The sequence below is a fragment of the Uranotaenia lowii genome, chromosome 2 (assembly GCF_029784155.1).
Source record: "Uranotaenia lowii strain MFRU-FL chromosome 2, ASM2978415v1, whole genome shotgun sequence".
NCBI lineage: Eukaryota > Metazoa > Arthropoda > Insecta > Diptera > Culicidae > Uranotaenia > Uranotaenia lowii.
In genome coordinates this window covers 312,330,300-312,351,416 of record NC_073692.1, presented here as the reverse complement: position 1 = coordinate 312,351,416, position 21,117 = coordinate 312,330,300, and the positions used below count along the sequence as shown (strand labels likewise).

General features: G+C 34.2%; 1 protein-coding gene across 1 annotated transcript; it reads left to right on the top strand.

Annotated features, from left to right (window-relative positions):
- Positions 1-16,849: 16,849 nt before the first annotated feature.
- LOC129742879 (zinc finger protein 808-like) lies at positions 16,850-20,743 on the top strand. The gene is made up of 6 exons (XM_055734823.1): positions 16,850-18,558; positions 18,620-19,378; positions 19,440-20,090; positions 20,231-20,388; positions 20,446-20,554; positions 20,617-20,743. The coding sequence occupies exons 1-6, from the start codon at positions 17,165-17,167 to the stop codon at positions 20,741-20,743; spliced, it is 3,198 nt and encodes a 1,065-aa protein (XP_055590798.1). The 5' UTR covers positions 16,850-17,164.
- Positions 20,744-21,117: the final 374 nt, after the last annotated feature.

Sequence of the window (21,117 nt, the reverse complement as noted above, 5' to 3'; positions counted from 1 at the left end):
CGCCTTGGTAGTAACCACTATACTTCCACATGATTGCCTCTTGAATTTCACGTAAAATCTAAGTGGATGCCTTAAATCGGTTTCGAATATTTTTTTTCCTCAAATTCATATTCTAAGTAAAGGTCAGTTTTCTGACTTTGTTCGTTCTAGGGAAAAATGTTTGAGAAAGTTAGGTTTTTTTTTTTGCTAGGACTATACCGAAAACCGTGACTTCTGTCAATTGCCTCAGGATTATTTGGAAGGTGAGTAATTGTCACAATATTCGGGATTCGTAGCCGAATAGATTTACTGTTGATTTGGACAGTGAAATTTAAATTCCTTACCAAATAAATTGTTTTTTTTTACAACGGAAGATCCTCTTATGGAAGGCTTCGTTCCATCCAAGAGGCCGTCGAAATCCGGACCAGGTAAAAACCTTACATGCAAATACGATCGGCGATACTAATGAATTTGAATGTTTATTTAATTTTGCAGGATATCACAAACTAAGCTGCCAATCAGGAATTTCAGGAGGTTTTCAATGTTCATTATAACAAAAAAAAATGAAATTGAACAAAACATCTAATTATTTTGAGTAAATTACCAATTCAAATTTATTTCTAATTCAGCTAGATTCAATCTTAAATAATAATAACATTCATAAACACATTGCGTTGAGTTCACTAAAATTTCACGTAATATGTAGGTGAACTTCACGAGGCACAAATTCCTCACGTGTTTATTTCGTAGCATCTACGTGAAAATCAATTAGATAAAAATTATGTAGTTTTTCACGTATTTGCGACGTGCAAATTATTTTGGGTGTGGGAGTAAGCCATGACTTGTTGGCAACTGACGTGTTTTTTTTTTGCTCCGTCGGTATTAATTTCAATATTTCGTTGCTGTTTTTTTTTAATTTGTCTAATTATTCTTAAATCGAATGGCCGGATAAGCCAGTGTACTAGTGATATTTTGGAGAAATTTTATCACCATCGGTGGAATAAATGTGTCAATCATCGTTATTCTCAATTGAATAGTTCCTAATTCTTCAGTGTTCTTGGAGGCAGCGAGGAATATTTGGTTAAAGGAAGTGAGCTACCAAGTTGCAAAAGCTGGAGAAGCGCATACTTTTGCTGAAAACTTAATAAAACCTTGTATTCAAGAAGTCGTCCGTGTCATGGTTGATGATAAAGCACTAGAATTTTAAATTCGATACTTATGTCCGACTGTACGTTTTCTCGACAAATTTGTGACATGGCTGAAGATGTTGAAAGCATTTTATTTTCTCGGTTGAGAACTTCAAAATTCGCTATGCAGCTTGGCGAATCCACAGATGTAGCAGGACTAGCAATTCTGATGACATTTGTTCGCTATAAAGGTTCTGAATGTTTCGAAGAAGATTTGCTCCTTTGCAAACCGTTTTCAACTTCCACAATGGGGGCTAAAATTTTCAAGCTAATTGATGATTATGTTTGGGACAACAATATTCCATTGGGAAATTGTATTGAAGTATGTACGGACGGTGCGAAAGCTATGGTTGGAAATACTACTGATGTCTTTGCCAAGACCAAAGAAAAGGCCAAAAAAGAAGTCTTGGATGAAAGCGTAAAAATAATCAAGTTTATTAAGGCTCGACCGAAAAAATCAAGGTTATTCAAGGCCTTGTGCAAAGTGATGGGTAGCCAACATTCCACGCTACTACTATATACCGAAGTTCGCCGGTTATCTCGTGGAAAAACGCTGTCTCGCCTGTTTGAATAAAGATTGGAAGTCAGAATATTTTTGAGCAACAATAATTTGGCATTGGAGGTCCAATTTGAAGATGATCAGTGGCTCGTCAGTTTGGCTTATTTGGCTGACATTTTTCATAAAATGAATGACTTGAGTCAATGCAAGGTAATAGAATAAAAATATTCGATTCAAAGTCTGGATTTTCCACATATCTCACAACAAAGTCAAAATACCGATCCCAACTAAACGCGAAACCAGACGTCAGGCTACAACTGACACAAATTGAACCAAACATGTTACAGCTTGCAAAACCGAAGAAAACGTATTTGTTTTATTGAAATCATTATTTTTTTTAAGTTAATTAAAACAAAACTATTCAAAGAGTAGCCATTTATTACTCGTTTAATTGACTACGATGACAAGACTTATCTTATTTAAATGTTTTGTTTTCGTGTTTTTTATTCTTTAAAAAATGCAGGTGCTACGCCAAAATTTTTGGTTATGAAAAGTGCTCCGCCAAGCAAATGATCTGAAAACCCCTGCGTTAGAGTATCAAAATTCTCAAACTTGTCAATAATTTTGATAATTCAAATCAATTCGAGAAAAAAATTTTGTTGGAAAAACTGTAAATGCTGACAATTTTTACAAAATAATTAATTAAAATATAAGGATTGAGTTTTTTTTTTTAAATTTTTTAATACGTTTTGAAGCCTGCTTCATTGTGTTGGAATTTTTTTATGTTCTATGGGATTATTTTTAAAAGCGAACAAAAACAGTCGCAAATGAGTGAATTCACGTCACAAAAAAGGAAACTTTTTAATTTTACGAGAAAACTTTAACATTGTAAAACAATGAAAAATATCTCCTAAAAAACGATGAGAGAATTCTGAAACACTGAATTTTAAATAAATCGGTTGAAATCCAGCTGAGTTACAACAGAGCAAATGAGTGAATTCACGTCACAAAATTTTGTAATTTTCTAATTTTTATAAGAAAAATATGCCCTGGAAGCTGTATTGACCCTCCAGATGGTCGGATTTTTACAAATCGAACATAATTTAGTCGATTTTTGTTCGTTATTTTTCATAAAAAACAAAAATATTGAAAAAAACAAATAAAAAAACATGTTTTGGTAAATTTTCTAAAAGACTGTGGGAAACAGTAATTTTAGCGTATGATTCCTAAATATGTTGCTTTTCAAGTGCCAGTCAAAATAAAGAAAAAGTTAGGAAAAGACACTAAAAATTTACATTTGTACAAGTCGGAATAACAAAATATCACTTTTAAAGTGCACATAAAATTTGAAGGCTCTAAAGAATCGATCAGAATAACTTGAAATTTCGTGGCGTGAATTCAGTACACTTCCCTGTTCTGTTTTAACTGAGTGAATTCACGTCACAACTTTAAAGAGGCATAAATTTGTTTGTTGTTGTTCATTCAAGAAGCTACGCACATCAAGTTGTGGGTAATTGTTTTTTCGACAACTAATTTGAAGACATCAATATTTTATTCCCACAGACAGAACAGAAAATCACACAAAAGTAACCGTTTACAACACAAATAACTTAAACTTTTGAATGACCAAATTTTATTCATTTTGAAAGAAATTCAATTTGTGAACGTTTGCTACTATTTTTTTCATTTTAAAGTAAATTGGTTGACTTCTAGAATGATAACAGTTCCGAAAAGTCCGGAAAAGCGATTTCACGTCATGGTGAAATGTGTCATATGCGTATTCAGGAACACTACCCCCTAATTAGCGTTTAAGTGAAAATCCAGGTGAATTTAACGTTCGTTTTCGGCTGAGTGTACAGTTTCAATCTTGATATTCGTGATGATTGAATTTTTGAGAGCCCAGGGAAAAAACAATAAGAAGAACAGCTCCAAATGTTTTATTATTTTCAATCCTCGAAAAAAAAACAATTATCATGAATCACTATTAAGTTTTTAAAGGACTTCATTCGAGAATTTGGCATTGGTTTCGTAACCTGAGCCCGGGCACCTGAACGTTCAACCTCGAAGGTGGTTGTTGGCGGAGGGAAGAGGCGGTGAAAACCCATCACAATGCGTCCCTGAGAACATGGAATTGATTGGCATTTGGTATGGTTGATGTACACTATGAAAGGAGGACCCTCCCGTTTCTATCTGTTATCTTTCCTGCTTTCTTGCTTCATATTTTTCGTCACGGTTTTATGACAACCCACACAGACAGAAAAAAACATGGTGAAAAAAAAACCATTGATAAGGATCACTTTGTTTGGATGCGTACTTAGGGGGACTTCCGCTGGTCGAGCTGAGCCAAGTCGTCGAATCGAGAGGGGTGGTCGTTTGAAGGCCAGGAATTTTCCAATTCACTAAGAGCCGATGAGATTCTACCGAGAAGGGTGCGTAACTTTCCTCCTCACTAGAACACGAACCTTTTGGGTGAGGGTGCATTTTTCGAGATCAATAAGTGTTTTCCGGTGCGGTAAACTTTATGAACGGTTTATGATGGACATCAACTATGAATTTATTACGTTTGCGTGATAATCGCGAGTGGCTGTTATGAGCTGGCGAAATATGGAAAACGTTTAGGTACAAAGTAAAATAATTTGCCAAATGGATTTGCCATCTCTCTTCGAATCGGGGTTTGAGTTGTTTGAAACCAGAAAAAAAATAACACATTTAGGTTCATTTAATCTTGTGCTTCTCTGTTATGATGTTATCAGAGGGTGTATTTTCAACACAAATTCTAAGCTTGTTTGGATTAAAATATTCTGTTTCAATGTTTATGAAGCTTTAAAAAAATAGAATCGGAAACTTATTGCGAAAAGGTATAACGAATCCAATTTTATACGCTTGTTAAAAGGTCTTAATATTAATCGACAAATCGACAGTTTAAGAGGCTATCTGCATTTCGACGAAACCATTAAGCTACATGGCTGCCGACAACAAGCACGTCAACAATTTAAACTTGTAAGTTATCGTTACTCGGTAGGACTAAATTGCTAGCTTTGGGTTTGCGATGAGATGCAATTAACATCACCAACATCATGAATATATTTTTCGTCCTTATCGTTATCGATCGAACCTTGGATGAACTGGATGGATATTGGCTGGTGTGACTACGTGAGGTGCATCATCCTAGGCTCAAAAGGCCTAACCCATTCACTTGAGAGGGAGCTGATGGTAAGTGCAACATGTGTAATTGTGCTGTGGGGCGTATTTCATATTACACCTGCAACATGTCGGGCGAGATGCATCATGCACTTTGCACTCGGCTTGCATGTAAAGTTGGAACATGTGTTACTATCCTGCGGCAACTAGCTGTGGCCGACAAAAATTTGACCGTAGAAGGGGCCTTTACAGTTTGGCACATGTCCGTCGTACGTCCACAAGATATTCTGAAAACTGACGCTTGAAAGCATTCCAAAAATGGTAAACTAATTTATCGAACAACAACTTGCAGATGTAAGAAATTTAATTGAAAATTGAAAACCGAAGAGGAAACAGATGAATGACAGATAATTAAAACAATAGGTTTAACAGTCAATATAATGTCATTATGTCACAAAGAGTGATAAAAAATTAAGTAAAAGTTACATCAACAAATCCTTCTTGATACCTTATGTGTGTGTATGAGGGTGGAAATTTTATCCATGTCGAGTTTCCAAGACCGACCATACAGCGACCGAAACAAGAATAGAACCACTATATGTTTTGCATGTTAAAATATGAAGTATTGAAAATCACCAAAATTTTCTTATACAGTTAGTTTTAAAATGTTTAACGCATACAAGGCCGTGCGAAAGTGGGGGGGGGGGGGGTATTTCTCCATGAAGATTTTTTCCAAGTAAAATTTCCAGATCAAGAAATGAATTTACTATAGTAACTGGAATTTTTTTTATCGCAAAGGGGTCCAAAAATAAGTGTAAACAAACATGTAAGAAAATTAGCTCGCCTCCGGCGGAATTTACTCCTCAATCACTCTAGGCCGAAGACATTCTATTTTACCACGACACTAAGTATATGACCTTCACCAATCGAAATTTATTCTTTATTGTAAGTTTAGAATTGAAATTCTACAAATCTTTTGTATTTAAAATCAAATCTTGACACACAAAAACTCTACCTTAAGAATGGGTTTTTATTATGAAGTGTGACTATAAAAGTTAAAAATTCGAAACGCACCATTTTAACTTCAAAATTCATGCATTGGATACTAATTTTATACAGAAACAAGTTGGAAGCTTTGTGAGAAGTGTTCAACATTCATAATAGTAAAAAAACCAAATATCCATTACCTTATTACTACTCTTTTAAACAATAAAAAAAATCGTGTATGTCATTACCTATACATTTTAAGTTAATATCAAATATTCTGTAAGAAATCATTTTTAGTCTCATTTTTTTTTCAATGCTGAAATTCACATTTCAAATGGTTGTGATAAATTACTCAATCCCATATAATTCACATTTTTTAAGGTGCAAGAATTTAAAAACTTATTATGACTTATTTGGGTGCCCTGAATCCAAATATGTAATTAGTTTTTTTTTTCTATCAGCTCATATTTTCAAAGTAACTTTTGAAAATAGGTGAAAATTATTCAAAGAATTTCTGTATTTATTGACAAAACCTTAAAAATTTGAAACAAAGATTTTCAACCAATTATCAACTTTCCTCAAGACCGCAATTACTTTGAACTTCTGCGAAAAAAGTTATAGAAGAATTTTATTTTATTTTCTTTATCCCATTTTTTTTTAAACAAATTGAGATATTTTTTAAAGCAAAAGTCAAATCGTTTCGCAGGATTAAACAAACTTGTTCAAAGAAATAAAACCTTTTTACGAACTTTCTTCAGTGATGTTGATATTACTATAGTAAAGCTATGTTTTCAAGTTTTTAAAAACTGAACAATTCAACATTTTTTAGATCATTTTCGATTATCATCATCTTTAATTGAATTAAGCATAATAAAAATATTAAATCTCATTCACCTTAGATTTCACTCAAAACTAAACTCAGCTTCATTTTAAAATTCATAAACATCATATCACCAAAAATAGAGATGACAGACAAAATCTGACAAAAGATAAGAGTTCAAGATGCCAAAATTTACCAAATTTTTAAAACATAGGCTTCAAAATGCTGTTTTCTTGAGTAATCAATTTAATTTTTAAAACAAGTTTTTGAAATGGTAAGATGTAATGATTGAAAAATGTCCCTTCTGAACTGTTAATAAATTAATCTTTTTTATCTTGTATTTTGATTTAATCTTCTGTATGTATGTATGTATGTATGTAGATAATCCACCATGGGTGCACGGATTCACCGCAGTTTCGCCAACGTATGCGCTTAATTGCATTCTTTAGATTATTAGTTCTGCCAATCTCCAATGCAAAATACCACATACCCGACACCATGGCTTCGTTTGAACTGTCATGTAATGAATGTATTTCGTGTATGTGTATGTCTTATTTGTAGAACAAGCAAACAGTTTCGCAACCGTATAAAATTCATAACATTTTCAGTGTTATAAATCTTTGACAGGTATTCCGCATGCGTGTAGATACCTGCCCAGCTGGCAACTGATTGGACGTTCTTATATAATATAGTCAATAAATGAAATATTTATACAACAGAATAACCTTACCTTTATACCCATCTTACCTTAATACACTCTAAGCTTACCTTTGCTGTAATAGACCTTATTCAGTATCATAACCATACTTATTTCCATCTGATCTAAAATAAACAAATTTTATACTATTAAAAAATTGCGAAGCAAAATATTTGAACAAAACATCGACAATGATAAATTCAGTTTAAGTACAAAAAACTAAGAACAGTGACCACGCCCTACAAATAATAATTCAGGGAAGTTATATTGTCAAAGTAAATGAATAAAAAAAATGTTATAATAAATGTTTTTACATTATGTTGGCGATGTACATGCTTTAGGAAATAATCAATTTAATTACCAGGAATTCAGAAGTTAATTGCGATATAAATAAAAAGTAAACAGTGAGACTCGAGGAAAGAGAATCTGCACAATTTTTACTGAAACTGCAGTACTAATAACTGGAACTATACATTCCATGAATATCTGAAAATGAATGAATATTTATGACTAAAAGAATCCGGTGCTGATGTACATATTTACGGCAATGTCTAAGTCGATAGCTAAAAATTGAATAACTCACCATATTTCATCATGAAAAATTAACTACAACATATTTCATACTAGGTAACGGTTGAATCGTTTTGTAACCTGCGACGAGTCGCATGTTGTTCCACCGACCCGTAACTCGCCGCTGCATCTAGAAAAGCTCAGTGTGGACTTGTAAAAAATATTATAGGCCGGAATTTTTTTTAATTTTTTATTTTATTTAGCAATGGGATGAAAAGTATATGAATTAAGTTTTATAAAAATATGATTGTTGTAGCAGAGATTTGGATTGTAAAGAGTCTTTAAGTTGAGCATACTGAAGAAAAATGATTATTGGCATGGTTCTAAAAATTTGCACTTTGCACTGAAATTTTTATTGGCTTTAATCATTTTCAAAAATCAAATAATTGATTCTTATTTTTAAAATCTAGACAAAAATAGTCATTAGATGAAATACCAAAAATTTTGAATAGATTCTTAGCCACACTGTTTTCCAATCTTGAGTTATTTCATTTCATTTTTCCCGCATATGAGGGAAAATAAAGCGAATGGATTCACATGCATTTACCGTATCGTAGTAGTGCCATTTGCCATTTATGAATAGATTTGAATTGTGTCTTCGGTCACCCGAACAACATGCGGACCCGAATGAGGAATAACCGTCGCCTACTTGATTTGAATGAAAACTACGAGCCACCATCAAGTGATTAAAGGAAAAAGAGAGGAGAAATAAATTTCATATAGGATCATATCTATGGTATCTGCATCTCACTTGCACCTGTGGAAACGTATACATGTATCCCATTCTTTGTGAGGCAATAACCTGATTAATATTACTAAAGCGGGGTAAAAGAGAGATAGTTAAATAGCAACATGGAATTTCCTCACCGGATTCCTTTCCGCAAGCGCCGACTCTGCTTCTGGGGAAATGGACTGGTAATTTCTCCTATCACCGCAACCGGGTTTCATAATCACTCATTATTAATTTATTTCCCGTAACAAACTCCCACGTAGCACACAATTCAAACTTCATCGATAAACCAAGGTAACATATCATCCTTCATTTGATTTCTCAGTTTGAGATGGCCAGTGCTCGCCCACGCCTTAATCAATTAATATACTGCTCTTTCTTTATTGCCATACCGGTCACCTCAATTAGCTGGAACCCAAATTCATCGCGATCAATCGCAGCAAGCCGGTAGATTCTCATGCTCATGAATGAACACGTCGCGGAATGGAAAACTAAATGATGCCGGCCCTTACTTCTTTTGCACTTCTAATTTTTCACTAGACACGTTTCACATTTACCACATTTTATTCCAAGTCAACTGACGACACTCAAAGAAGTATTGAAATTGAAGCCATTGCCTGGCAGGCAAATATCGCATCACACTTCAAAACCACCATCAACAAAATACCATCACTTTTTGTGATTCAAAACTACCCCACACTTATCAACACCTGCCTTTTGGAGGCTCCTTTGCTTCAACGGAATCTTTTCTTACAGATTTAATTGTGGACAAAAACACCGACCTTTTCACTTTATTCTTACATCGCTTTCACAATTACACAATTTCAAAACCTTTCCGTAGAATTCCGGTTCATAAGATTTCAGACACTTTCCCCGCGCAAATTTCACGAACTCGGCTCAGCGAGAGAAACACGACCGCACCCGACAAAGGCTAATGAATGAATCGTTGTATTTTGATTTAATCTTCTGATAAATTAATCGAATTTTACAGAATCGTTTATTATTTTTCAATACTTTTCAAAAAATTAATAAAAAAAAACTTTTTGAATTATTTGTAATATTTTTAATAAGTTTGTCTTTGATTTTCAATCGTGAATTTTTGTGTTTAGAAAAAAATAATCTTTTTGGAATCCTATAAATCTGAATTTTTGACAAGAAAAACAAAATTTTGTGTACATTTTGTCCTTTTCACGAGCTAAAGCAGTAAAGCTAAATTTAAGTGAATGTCAACTTTATGAGTATATTTATGATTTAAACAAAACATAGAACAGTCTCTATTTTGACGGTTTTAACGAGTTTTCTTGATCATAAAGGAAACACCTTCATAATATTTACAAATGCTTTTAATTGATAAACTAAGGCAGTTTGTGTGTTAAGACCGAACAACAATTAAAATCGAAAGATGGACCGTGATGCTGCATAAATAAGGTGCTAAATTTTTTAACATTACTTATAAAATTTTAACTACAAAAAAAAAACGAAATTTTGCCTTCATCCAATTCTCTAGGCCCTCGTACTATTCCCCTTTAATTTTTTCCTTCAAACTTTACCATTTGATAGGGTTTCTAGCCTTTTGTCCTAGACTGTCTCACTCTTGAAAAACGTCCCTTTTTTTAAATATCAAAAATTTACCACAAAATACAACAAAAACTACACCAAAACTATAGGGTTCTGGACAGTTCATTATTGCACTGAACGCCTTATTTAATGTTATATTGTAATATAAATGTAATGATGAGTTGGTACGAATAAAGACATATTTAAAAAAAAGCTCATATCGGACGGGTACTGCTCTCAAAAACTAAATAAAATTTCATTTTTTTCCACACCTGAGACTTCGATTAAAATCATGGAAATAAATTTCTACTATCAATAATTCACAATAAAGATTCAATCATAATGTTCAACAAATGTTGTTCGGAAGGTTCATTATAAGGTTTTTTTTAATTATAATATTTTTCAATATCAAAGAAAAATCATGACTAAATGAACCAATAGATACTAACTTATAAAAATCTTGAAACTAGAATAAAAATTATTAACACTATTAGAAAAAAAAATTATTGTAAACTATTGTTCGGATGATAGTTGGATTTTAAATCTATCGTTTGCAGTATTTATAAATATACCTAATTGAATGGGTCTTTAAATACACAAAAAAGTATCAATTTTTTCCTGTAACAGAGTAACTATACAAGGCTGGATAATAGGGAGAGGGGCAATGGGGGCAATTGCCAACCCCCCCCCCCCCCCCCCCCCCGGCTACAGGGGGCCTCCCGAGGAGAAAAAAAATTATAAGTTTTGCTTTAAACAGTTATCAAAACTATCAGACTATATTAAAAGTTCAAAATTTATCAAATCTTCTAGGACGGGGACCCCCAAAATATAAAGTAATTCAGAATTTGGAACTCAGCGTATGTAATTCACACTATATTGAGAAAAAAATTCTCCACGACCCGATTGTATAACTTATATTTTTAATATAATTTTCCTCAGATGCCTCCATAACTTGCTGAAGAAACATACACAAATTTTCAAGTTCTAAAACATTAAGTGGGAAAACAATAAAACATACATTGGAAAAATAACAAGAATAAGGTTGCCAGATTTTTTTCAGCAGAAACCCGGGCCGAGCAAATCCTGCATTTTTTATCTAAAAACCTGGCAAAATCCTAGCAATTGATTTCAAAATAGTCGAACAAAGATCCTGCCAATATGCAGGCAATTTTTTTTCCTCAAAACTTATTAGCACATTTAAAATCGTAATTTAGGCTTCCAATAAACCCTTCATGATTATTTTAGTAAAACTTGCTGCAAATAGTGAATGAATCTGGGCGAAATCCGGGCGTCATTGAATGAATTCCGGGCAACCGGACCAGATCCAAAATTTCCCGAATTTTTTATTAACCCGGATAAAACTTGGCAATCTGGCAAGCTTACCTTAGAGCAGAGTATTTGAATTATAGGGTACCGTAATCATGTGTGAACGTACCCTCACGCCGAGCATGATGACGTAGTTGTTATGAAATTCTTCATACATTCCATAGAAAAAAAAATAAATCTACGTTTTTCGTCATTTGCATAAACAAGTTCAGTAATTAGTGTTAAGGAACTAAAGTTAGTGTTGAAAAAAATGATTTCAGTATGAAATATATCGAATAAAGAGCTTGGAATCATTCCAAAAATCGAATAAGAAAATAGTTACGAGAAAAGATGATTTATTAATTAAATATTTCACTGGTTATGAACTCGAAATTTGCGTGTTAAATGATTTATTAGGACTATTAGATGTGTCTTCTTGTAATATTTCCCATTTTTAAGCTCACAATATGCTTGGAAATAGTTTCCAGTAATTACAATTTCTACCAAAATTTAGATATTTCCGAGGTAAACTCGCATTTTATGCAGAACCACAAACCAAATCGTATTTTTTGAAGAAGCTCATAAATCTGGGAAGTCGAATTTATGCATTTGAGGACAGTGGCGTACAAATTACTGACATCAAAAACATTTTTTAAGGAAAAACTGTAGAATTCAATACAATGCTCGCTATTTTTCATAACAACTACGTCATCATTCTGGAAATCTGCCAACCAATATGGCGGATGAGGTAACCTGTTATTTCGAAGAACTTTGACCTTAGAGCCACGTGCATCAAAGCTGTTTTCAAAACAGTTTCAAAGTTTTCTATTTTCTATTTTTTCAGACACTTTTCAGGAAGTTATAGCTTTCGTTCGATCGGAAAACTATGAAGAAATTTTTTAATAAATCTGAAAATTTCACCAAATATAATGTGAGTTATGAAAAATCGTTATGTGTATTGTAAACTCAAAATTGATCACTTTTGCACTTTTACCCCTTTGGTTCTAAAGACCTTATATGGGTTAAGCAAACGGTAAAGTTATAAAGTGACGAGTCATACCTTTAAACTTTCGACAAAGCAACAAATTATTTACAAATTAAAATTTTTAGGAGTCACTTTTCACAAATCATTGATTTCGAAAATAATATATTTTTTTCAGTATTATGAGATAAATTCGAAATTTTTAAACGACAAATTTATCAATAACCCTAATTTTTTTTTTATTCAAGTGCGGAGCTTATAATTAGAATCTTATAACAAATAACGAATACAGTCTAAAATTTTTCAATTTTCAAATTCCAATCTGATTTCACTATATCAGCTCTTGTTTTTGGTATACCCTTTGAAAAAAGGTAAAAATTCGTCAAAAAAAAAATGTGCACTTTTTTGCCAAAGTGTAAAGTAAAACATTACGAAAGTTTTAACTGGATGATTAATTTTCTCGAAGACCTTGAGTAAATTTTATATCTGGGTAAAAGTTACAAAAATATTAATTTTGATACCATTGTGAACCAAAATGAATCTTGGATATATTTTAAAGATTGATTCAAAACGACTTGCAGTCTCACAAATTTTCATTATCAGTAAACTGAATAAATCTTATTTTTGTGATGTCAGAAATAGAAATAAATAATGATATCTATTCAATGTTCTAAAAATAGTCACATTGATTTTTTCAAAGTATTTTATCTCTGAAAAAAGATTATCTAAGAAAAATCAATATCGTTTTTTTATGGGAGTTTACTCCCCATAATCTGTATAGTTGAATGAATGGAAAATAATAAATAGATTCATAATTGAGGCCCTCAGGATCACAGGGAAGCAAGACCAAAATCATCTATTTTGAGTTAAGTTTACAGTGAACGAAATAAGAATGGTATCACTTGTGTTTTTCAAGAAAAACAAGATTATTTCTAGAAATATACTGTCTAAAGGTGAATAATAATGCTTCCACGAACATTTGAATAGATAACTGCATTTTATAGTTTTCTAGAATTTCAAAGGTTTTCAAAGGTTTTAAAAGGAGGTTTTAAGAGATGTTCCCTTAGCGTTTAGGAATATGATATTTGAGCTATAATACTTTATTAAACTGTTTGATTTCTTCATTAACATTCACTAGTATCATGCAAAATGATGAAACATAGATTTCAGGCTGAATTTGTATCCAAAAAACAGGCTTCAAATCCAAAAATACTAATGTTTTTAAGTAGTCAAATGCGATTTCTCTAGTTTCAAGTCATAGATGGCAGCACTATCTTGCAATTAAACCGAATTTGTTCCCATTTTCGAATATCTGGGATTAATTTAGGTGTGGTGGATGATTTTGGTCAAGAAAAAAAAAGTACCGTGTGACCATCTTGGAAATTCTAATATCTAATAAAATAATTTTGTACTTTCCGATGGAGCTTGATGGACCTGACGAGTGACGACTAACAGTTTTATAGGTATGATTTGAAATCGAATCGGAAATTGAGATGAGTAGGAATTTTGGCGGTGGTATATTCCAAGGTTGCCGAAATCACAGAAAAATTTGTAATTTCACAGAATTTTGAGCAAATTTTCATCAAAGAACACAGAATTCTAAAATTTTCACCGATTTCACAGAATTTTTGTATTTTGAATGGATTTCCGAAATTATATTTTTTTTGGACAATATCAAATTTAGATTTCTTGCTTTGAATTAGAAAAATATGATCAGATTGGTGATGGTTACTGATTTTGCCCAAATAAAATGTGAAAAAGACCCAATTTAACATGAATTTTCTATGAAATTTTAGGAAATAGCATCACAGAAATCCATCACAGAATTTTTGGGTAAAATCACAGAATGTCAGAATTTTTTTTCTCAAAAATACAGAATTTTTTTCTTCAACCTTGGTATCCGGAAAAGCTTCCTGGGGCGTGAACTTCAACAAAACTGTGTTGGAAAACTACCTTGAAATGATGAATATGGGCCTAAATAAACCTGGAAAATCAATATTGAGACTTAATTTGGTTTTAACTGCAAGATAGTGCTGCCATCTATGACTTGAAACTGGAAAAAGTAAAGTTTATTGAAAAAAATCTTAGTTTTTTAATTCCAATCTGTTTTTTCTGATTCAAAATAAGCCCAGAATATTGGTTTCATCATTTTACGACATTTAAATGAAGAAAGTAAGTAGTTTGGTGAAAATATACAGTTCAAATATCAAATTCCTTAGTTCTAGAAGAGTATCTCTTGAAACCCCCTTTTAAAACCTTTGGAATCCTAGAAAACTCTTTGAAATGCAGTTATCTGTTCAAATAATTCGTAGAAGCATTATAATCCACTTTTATACAGTAAATTTTTAGAAATAATCTTGTTTTCGATGAAAAACCCAAGTGGTACTATTCTTATGTAGCACCCTTTTTTTATACTCTTGGTCCTCAACGCCAATTGCTACGTCCAAAAAAAGTAAACTGATGCTTGATTTATCTGTTTAACAATTTAAAACAAATTGTAGAAGAAAATTTTGGTGATTTTCAATCATTCATATTTTAACAAGCAAAACACATAGAGGAAGTTTGTACCTAACGATTCTTCGTGTTTCAATGTGCCTCTGGTGGAAATATAATTTTTTGAACATTTTTTCGATTGAATTAAAGCTGCTAGAATTCGAAAAATATATTAAAATCAAGCACCTTCACAACTTTGAAGCGCGTTTTCTCGAAACTATCATGCAGGCATTTGAACTCCTCTGAACTCAAGCACCTCAATTATATTTTTCCTGGAGGTTAGTTACTTCATCAGTTATCAGGGATTGATTTCACTCTAAACTGATTTACTTTAATATTTCTGAACGCCATTTTCCCAAAACTAAAGGTAATAGACACAATCTACAAAAAAAATTGAGTTCAGGATGCAAAAATCTTCTAAAATCGGACTGTGTCTTGTGTTCTCCAGTGTTAGGCCAACGGACTTCGCTCAGTTCCAGAATTTATAGCTCGAGGCGGCTATTCAGCTTCTCTAGCAAGTTGAGCCAGCTTGCCTTGTTGGGCAAAAGTTAAAACGTTCCAATTTCCAATTCGTGTCCGTGTTTCCGTCCGGATTCCGTAACACTTTAATAAATCGGGAGCAGTAGCTGGCGGGAGCCGCATTTCATAAAATTCAGCCGCTCGCTTTGAGACAGACGTTGTTTGAGCCGCCCCTGGCTTGGAGAACAGACGCCGCTCGGTTGTTGTTGCACGCCGCCCGAATTTTGTTTTTTTGTTGTTGTTCGAGTCGAATTCGGACTACACGCACCAACCAACTCGAGCTCGAAGAGAAGCAAACAGCATGCTCGATCGGGTAGGGGGAAAATTCATAGAACGCCCTCTGTGGCTAATACGTGCCACTCGTGTTTCGGAAAATTTATAACATTTGAAGCCTGTGGAAAACTATCATTTATTTTTAATGCTGTGATTTTCCATAACAAGAATGATTTTTTCCTTAAAATGTCAAATGTAAGACAATATTTTATAGAGAATAATCTAAACTTTGATTTCATGTCAAAAAAAATCATACTAAACTACCTAAAACTACCTATAACGCACGACCCATTAAATGCTAAAAAACATCATTTTTCAAAATGGATAATCTTCTTCGAAAGTAAAAAAAAAGTGTAAAAACCACTTCTCACGAATAATTCAGCTCTAATAAATCAACATTGATTTGTTTTAATTTCATTTTGTCTATTTTGATTTTTCTTTCCAGTAAAAAAGTCATTTTTCCTCAACGAGTTTACTCAATTTTTACTCGAAATGTTCATGGAATACATGGCAAATTGGTGATTCGCTTAGATGGGGCATAATAGAGCATGTTCCCCTATATCAAAATGCGGGCGACCGTAGCGATTTCACCCCGACAGCTATATGCACAGCAAGAAAAATTCGTTTAATTTCAGATGAAAAACTATGCACGAAAAAGGAACATCGTTTTTGGACTAACATTTGATCACTGTGTATTTTCTAAAAGCATATAATTTTTCTAAATGCACAAAAATGGGACAGGCAGTTCGTCGTGTAAAAATACACAGCAACGTTATTTGGAAGGTTTTAAGAATCTTTACCAAATATTCCACCATCACGGGAAGTAAAACGATGGTAGCGTCCAGCCTGGTGGTGTTCCGGTTCGGCACATATGAATTTTTTGGCGAAAGTTTTTCCGAATATCCGACGCGCAAACTAACGTTTTATACTGAATAATAACATTTAATTTTAAATCGAACAGGTATAAATTTACACTGTATATGTATTAGATTCCGTATACTTTTAGTTTTTTTTGCTGTGTAGAGCTAAATGTTTACCTCGCGAAAAACACATACATATCTATACCTGCGGAAAACCTTACCTATACAGCTTCAGTAAAATTTGCCTCCTTCTGATTTCGAACAGCGGTGTTGTTTTGACAGCAGCTAGTACGCTATCGTAAATAGAATTGTGATCTAAAAAAGTTGAAAAACTTAGTGCTTCGAGTGAGTAGTTAAAGATAAAGCTATCCAAAGTTCCCAAAGACCAAAATATTGTAGGAAGGACGGGCTTCCAAAGTATATACTTTTCCATCTTTATGAACAAAAATCTTCGTTTTTGTTTTGCTTCACTAAACAGGAAGAGTTTACAATCGGAAAAGTGTTCAAACTTTACTCTCGTGTGTTGATTGTGTGATCTACAGATTTCGTGACAAGTAAAATAACAATGTCGAAAATCAAAATCAAGCCCAAATTGGAGTCCTCGAGTGAAAAGCGATGTTCGGTTTGCGATAAAACATTCATCGCTACGGGTGGGCTAGCCTATCATGAAGCTACCTATCATAAAATACTGATCGGACGTTGGGCTCGAAAAAATTTCACCGCCTGGCGCAGCCGTTGCGCCAAGTGTGGATTGCATTTTCGTTATAGAGATCTGATTCCATTTCACAATTGTGATGATGTCTTAAATCCTAAAGAGAATGGAGAGAATTCTACCATTCACGATAAAGTCCTTGAAAATGGAAACGATATTTCAGCCACAGAAACAACAAGCGGAGGGCAAAAGTTCCAGTGTTCGATTTGTGGAAAGAATTTCGATGATAAACCGAATCTCAACGTGCATATTAGGGATTTGCATAATGGAGAAAAAATTAATGATTGTGACAAATGCAATAAACGTTTCCAAACGAAGCGCAAGTTGGAAGACCATTACGCTCGTCGCCACATCGGCATGCCAAGGTATCAATGCGAATCTTGTGGAAAAAAGTATTTCCACTTCGGAGCATACCGTTATCATATTAAAGTTTCGCACCTCGAAGAATACCACGGAGGCCTTCGAGCGCTTCCCATCAATGAGCTCTACTCTATGGATGGCTGTGTTGTCATCGATGGTCCCAATACACTACGCTGTCAGATCTGCAAAAAGACATGTACCAGCAAGAAAATGTTTGATCGACATATGAAGATCGCTCACAGAAAGAAACAATGGATGCTTGCTTGCAATAAATGTGATAAAATTTACGAGAAAAAGGTTTCATTGGATGACCACTATGCCTGTGATCACCTGGATGTTATCAGGTATGCTTGTGAATTCTGTGGAGAAAGTTTTACATGGAGGCATGCATATTTTGAGCATCTTAAGAAACAGCACTCAAATAAATACAGGGATTTGGTACGACGGAATAAAACTCATGTAATATCTTACAACAAATTAAACATAGGGAATGATCTTGACGAAATACTGACCAACGACACTCTCCGTGAAAGGAGCTGCGTAATGTGTATTAGAATATTTAACAGCAAAACTGAACTCTTTGAACACATACAGAGCCAACATTTGTCAAAAACTTTTGATTGTAATCGATGTGACAAAATGTTCTACGTTGAATCGCAACTGGAGCTTCACTTTGCTGAAACTCACGCCGATAAACCTTGGTTTAGGTGTGAAATTTGTGTAAAAAACTTCGACTCAAAAGAGCGGTACTGTTCCCATCACCAGACGGACCATCCGGAAGAATACGCTAGATTGATGCAACAGAAAAGTTGTGATCAACTATACGAAATAGACGGCTATTTGATTGTTGAACGGGTTTCGTTGGAAGATCAACTATTGAAAACAAGGTAAAAAATTTTCCTAACACAACTGTGAACGCAATTTTTGATTATTCTTTTCGTTTTTCAGAGACTCATATGAAGAACAAAACTGTGTTGCTATAAAATTAGAACCCCCAGCAGAGGAGCCAATGGACAACGATGATGAAGTTCGTTGTTCATCGATAAAATCGGAGATCGAGCTGACTCAAGTAACCGTCGAGAATGAACAAGAGTTGATGTATACCTGTAATTTATGTGGAAAGACGTTTGGAAGCGAAACAGATGTACTATCCGTTAGGCAACATTCCTTAATTCTTCATAAAATTAACCTTCACGGAATTTTTGATGATTCATTCTGTATTAAAATGAAAAATATCGACGACGAATCGAAGAAAGAATTCAAATATCACTGCGAAATTTGCGATTACCGGTTTCGAGTCAAAAGAGTCTTCGTGAATCATGAATGCGGTATGGCGAAAGAACAGAACACCAATGTCAAGAACGCCAAGCACCAGTGCAATTTATGCAAAAAGATATTCAAATACAAAACGAATCTATCCAATCATCTTAGAGATGAGCATACACAGACCCCTTTTAATTGTTACATTTGTGAGAAGACCTTTTTTAGTCGAAGGCTGTTGGAAGAACATAAGTTTGCCGTTCACTACAAAAAGCCGATGTACCGATGCACCTTATGCAAATTAACATTTTCAAATATCTCTAAATGTTTCGAACATCGAAGGAAATTTCATGCTGAGGAACTGGAACGTGCGGAAGAACTTGCGGAAATAGACGGCTATTTGTTTGTTGAACGGGTTTCGTTGGAAGATCAGCTATTTAAAACGAGGTTAAAAATCCTCCCTATACAACAGTGAACGCAATTTTTTATTATTCTTTTAATTTTTCAGAGACTCGTGTGAATTAGAACCCCCAGCAGAGGAACCAATGGACAACGATGATGAAGTTCGTTGTTCTTCAATAAAATCGGAGATCGAGATGCTGTACTCCTGTAATTTATGTGCGAAGAAGTTTGGACGCGAAACAGATCTACTATCCATTAGGCAACATTCCTTAATTCTTCATAAAATAAACCTTCACGGAATTTTTGATGATTCATTCTGTATTAAGGTGAAAAATATCGACGACGTATTGAAGAAAGAGTTCAAATATCATTGTGATATTTGCGATTACCGGTTTCGAGTCAAAAGAATCTACGTGCATCATGAATGCGGTATGGCGAAAGAACAGAACACCAATGTCAAGAACGCCGATCACCAGTGCAATGTGTGCAAAAAGATATTCAAATACAAAACGAATCTAACCAATCATCTTAGGGACGAGCATTCACAGACACGCAATAAATGTGACGCTTGTGAGAAAGCCTTTTTAAGTCAAAGGCAGTTGGAAGAACATAAGTTTGCCGTTCACTATAAAAAGCCGATGTACCGATGCACCTTATGCGAATTAACATTTTCAGCTATGTCTAAATGTTTTGATCATCGAAAGAAATTTCATGCTGAGGATCTGGAACGAGCAGAAAAACCAGTGCCTAAATACGCGTTTATTGAAATGTTGAATAAATGATACTTGAGTTTTTGATTAAGAACTTTCGATAATTTTTTTTTTCTCGGATGACAAATGCCAAAAACAGTGTTGCGTTATAATTAAGTATTTGTGCTTGTTAATTTTTGACGTGCAGTGATTGGGTTCATTCGAGCCAAAATACAGTGTTTAGAATTAAGAGTGAGGAATGTCAAACGCGCACAAACAGGAAAGCAAACAAAAACAAAACAACATCGTGGCCAGATAGGCGCAAAATTGTACGGCAAAGTTCGTTTTGGCTTCAGCTGAATGCAGGTGAGCGAATACAAGTCGCTTAGTACGAATCGGACGTTAATTCTTCTCAACTCCCAGGCACCGGTAGAGTTGAAGGCGACAAGATCCTGCCACGACGGGTCATGGACAAACCGAACGAAGCGGACAGTAAAACCAGCTTGCCGATACCGACGGCCCCATTGGATGAGTGAAGAATTAGTGCTGTAGAAAGTCTTGAGAAACAACGAACCAACGTTTGTTTTTCTATAGGGCCGTTGTTTGGGATCTGGAATCGTTTTTTTGCGAGCCGAACAGCCGTCGCATGGCCAAGCCGGAACAGATACAGCCGGAAGGAGGCGTCGGAAATGCTCCGGGTCATTGCCAGGCACCCGCGTAGCAGTGCAGCCAGGAAGGGCTGCCAAATTCTGTGATATTTACCTCAAGGAAACTGAGCTGTGGTACGAATGTTTGTGCTTTTTGGATGTTATCTTTGATGTTATGGTAGGAAACGGGCCTGTGAGTAGAAATTATGTTAAGCTGTAAAATGTAAAATGTTGTTATGTTAAAATGTAAAATTGCTTCAAAGTATTGGGTATTGCGTGTTTGTGTTTTGGGTAAAAGTTAGCCGTGCAGCACACACTGAAAGTCAGTTTTGCTCAACTTGTTTCAACTACTCCATCAGTAAAGAAGTTTCATTACGTTTATTAAACCTCGGACTCTACTGGCCGAGTAATCTAATGGGTTTCACCTGTCGCTTCCGGAGGTTTCCGT

Bases quoted from the DNA above. Each gene is read 5' to 3' on its own strand.
- LOC129742879 (XM_055734823.1), top strand. From the start codon at position 17,165: ATGTCGAAAATCAAAATCAAGCCCAAATTGGAGTCCTCGAGTGAAAAG. The intron at 19,379-19,439 runs GTTAAAAATCCT...TTAATTTTTCAG, and splicing joins GATCAGCTATTTAAAACGAG to AGACTCGTGTGAATTAGAAC. The intron at 20,091-20,230 runs GTTTATTGAAAT...TTTGACGTGCAG, and splicing joins AAACCAGTGCCTAAATACGC to TGATTGGGTTCATTCGAGCC.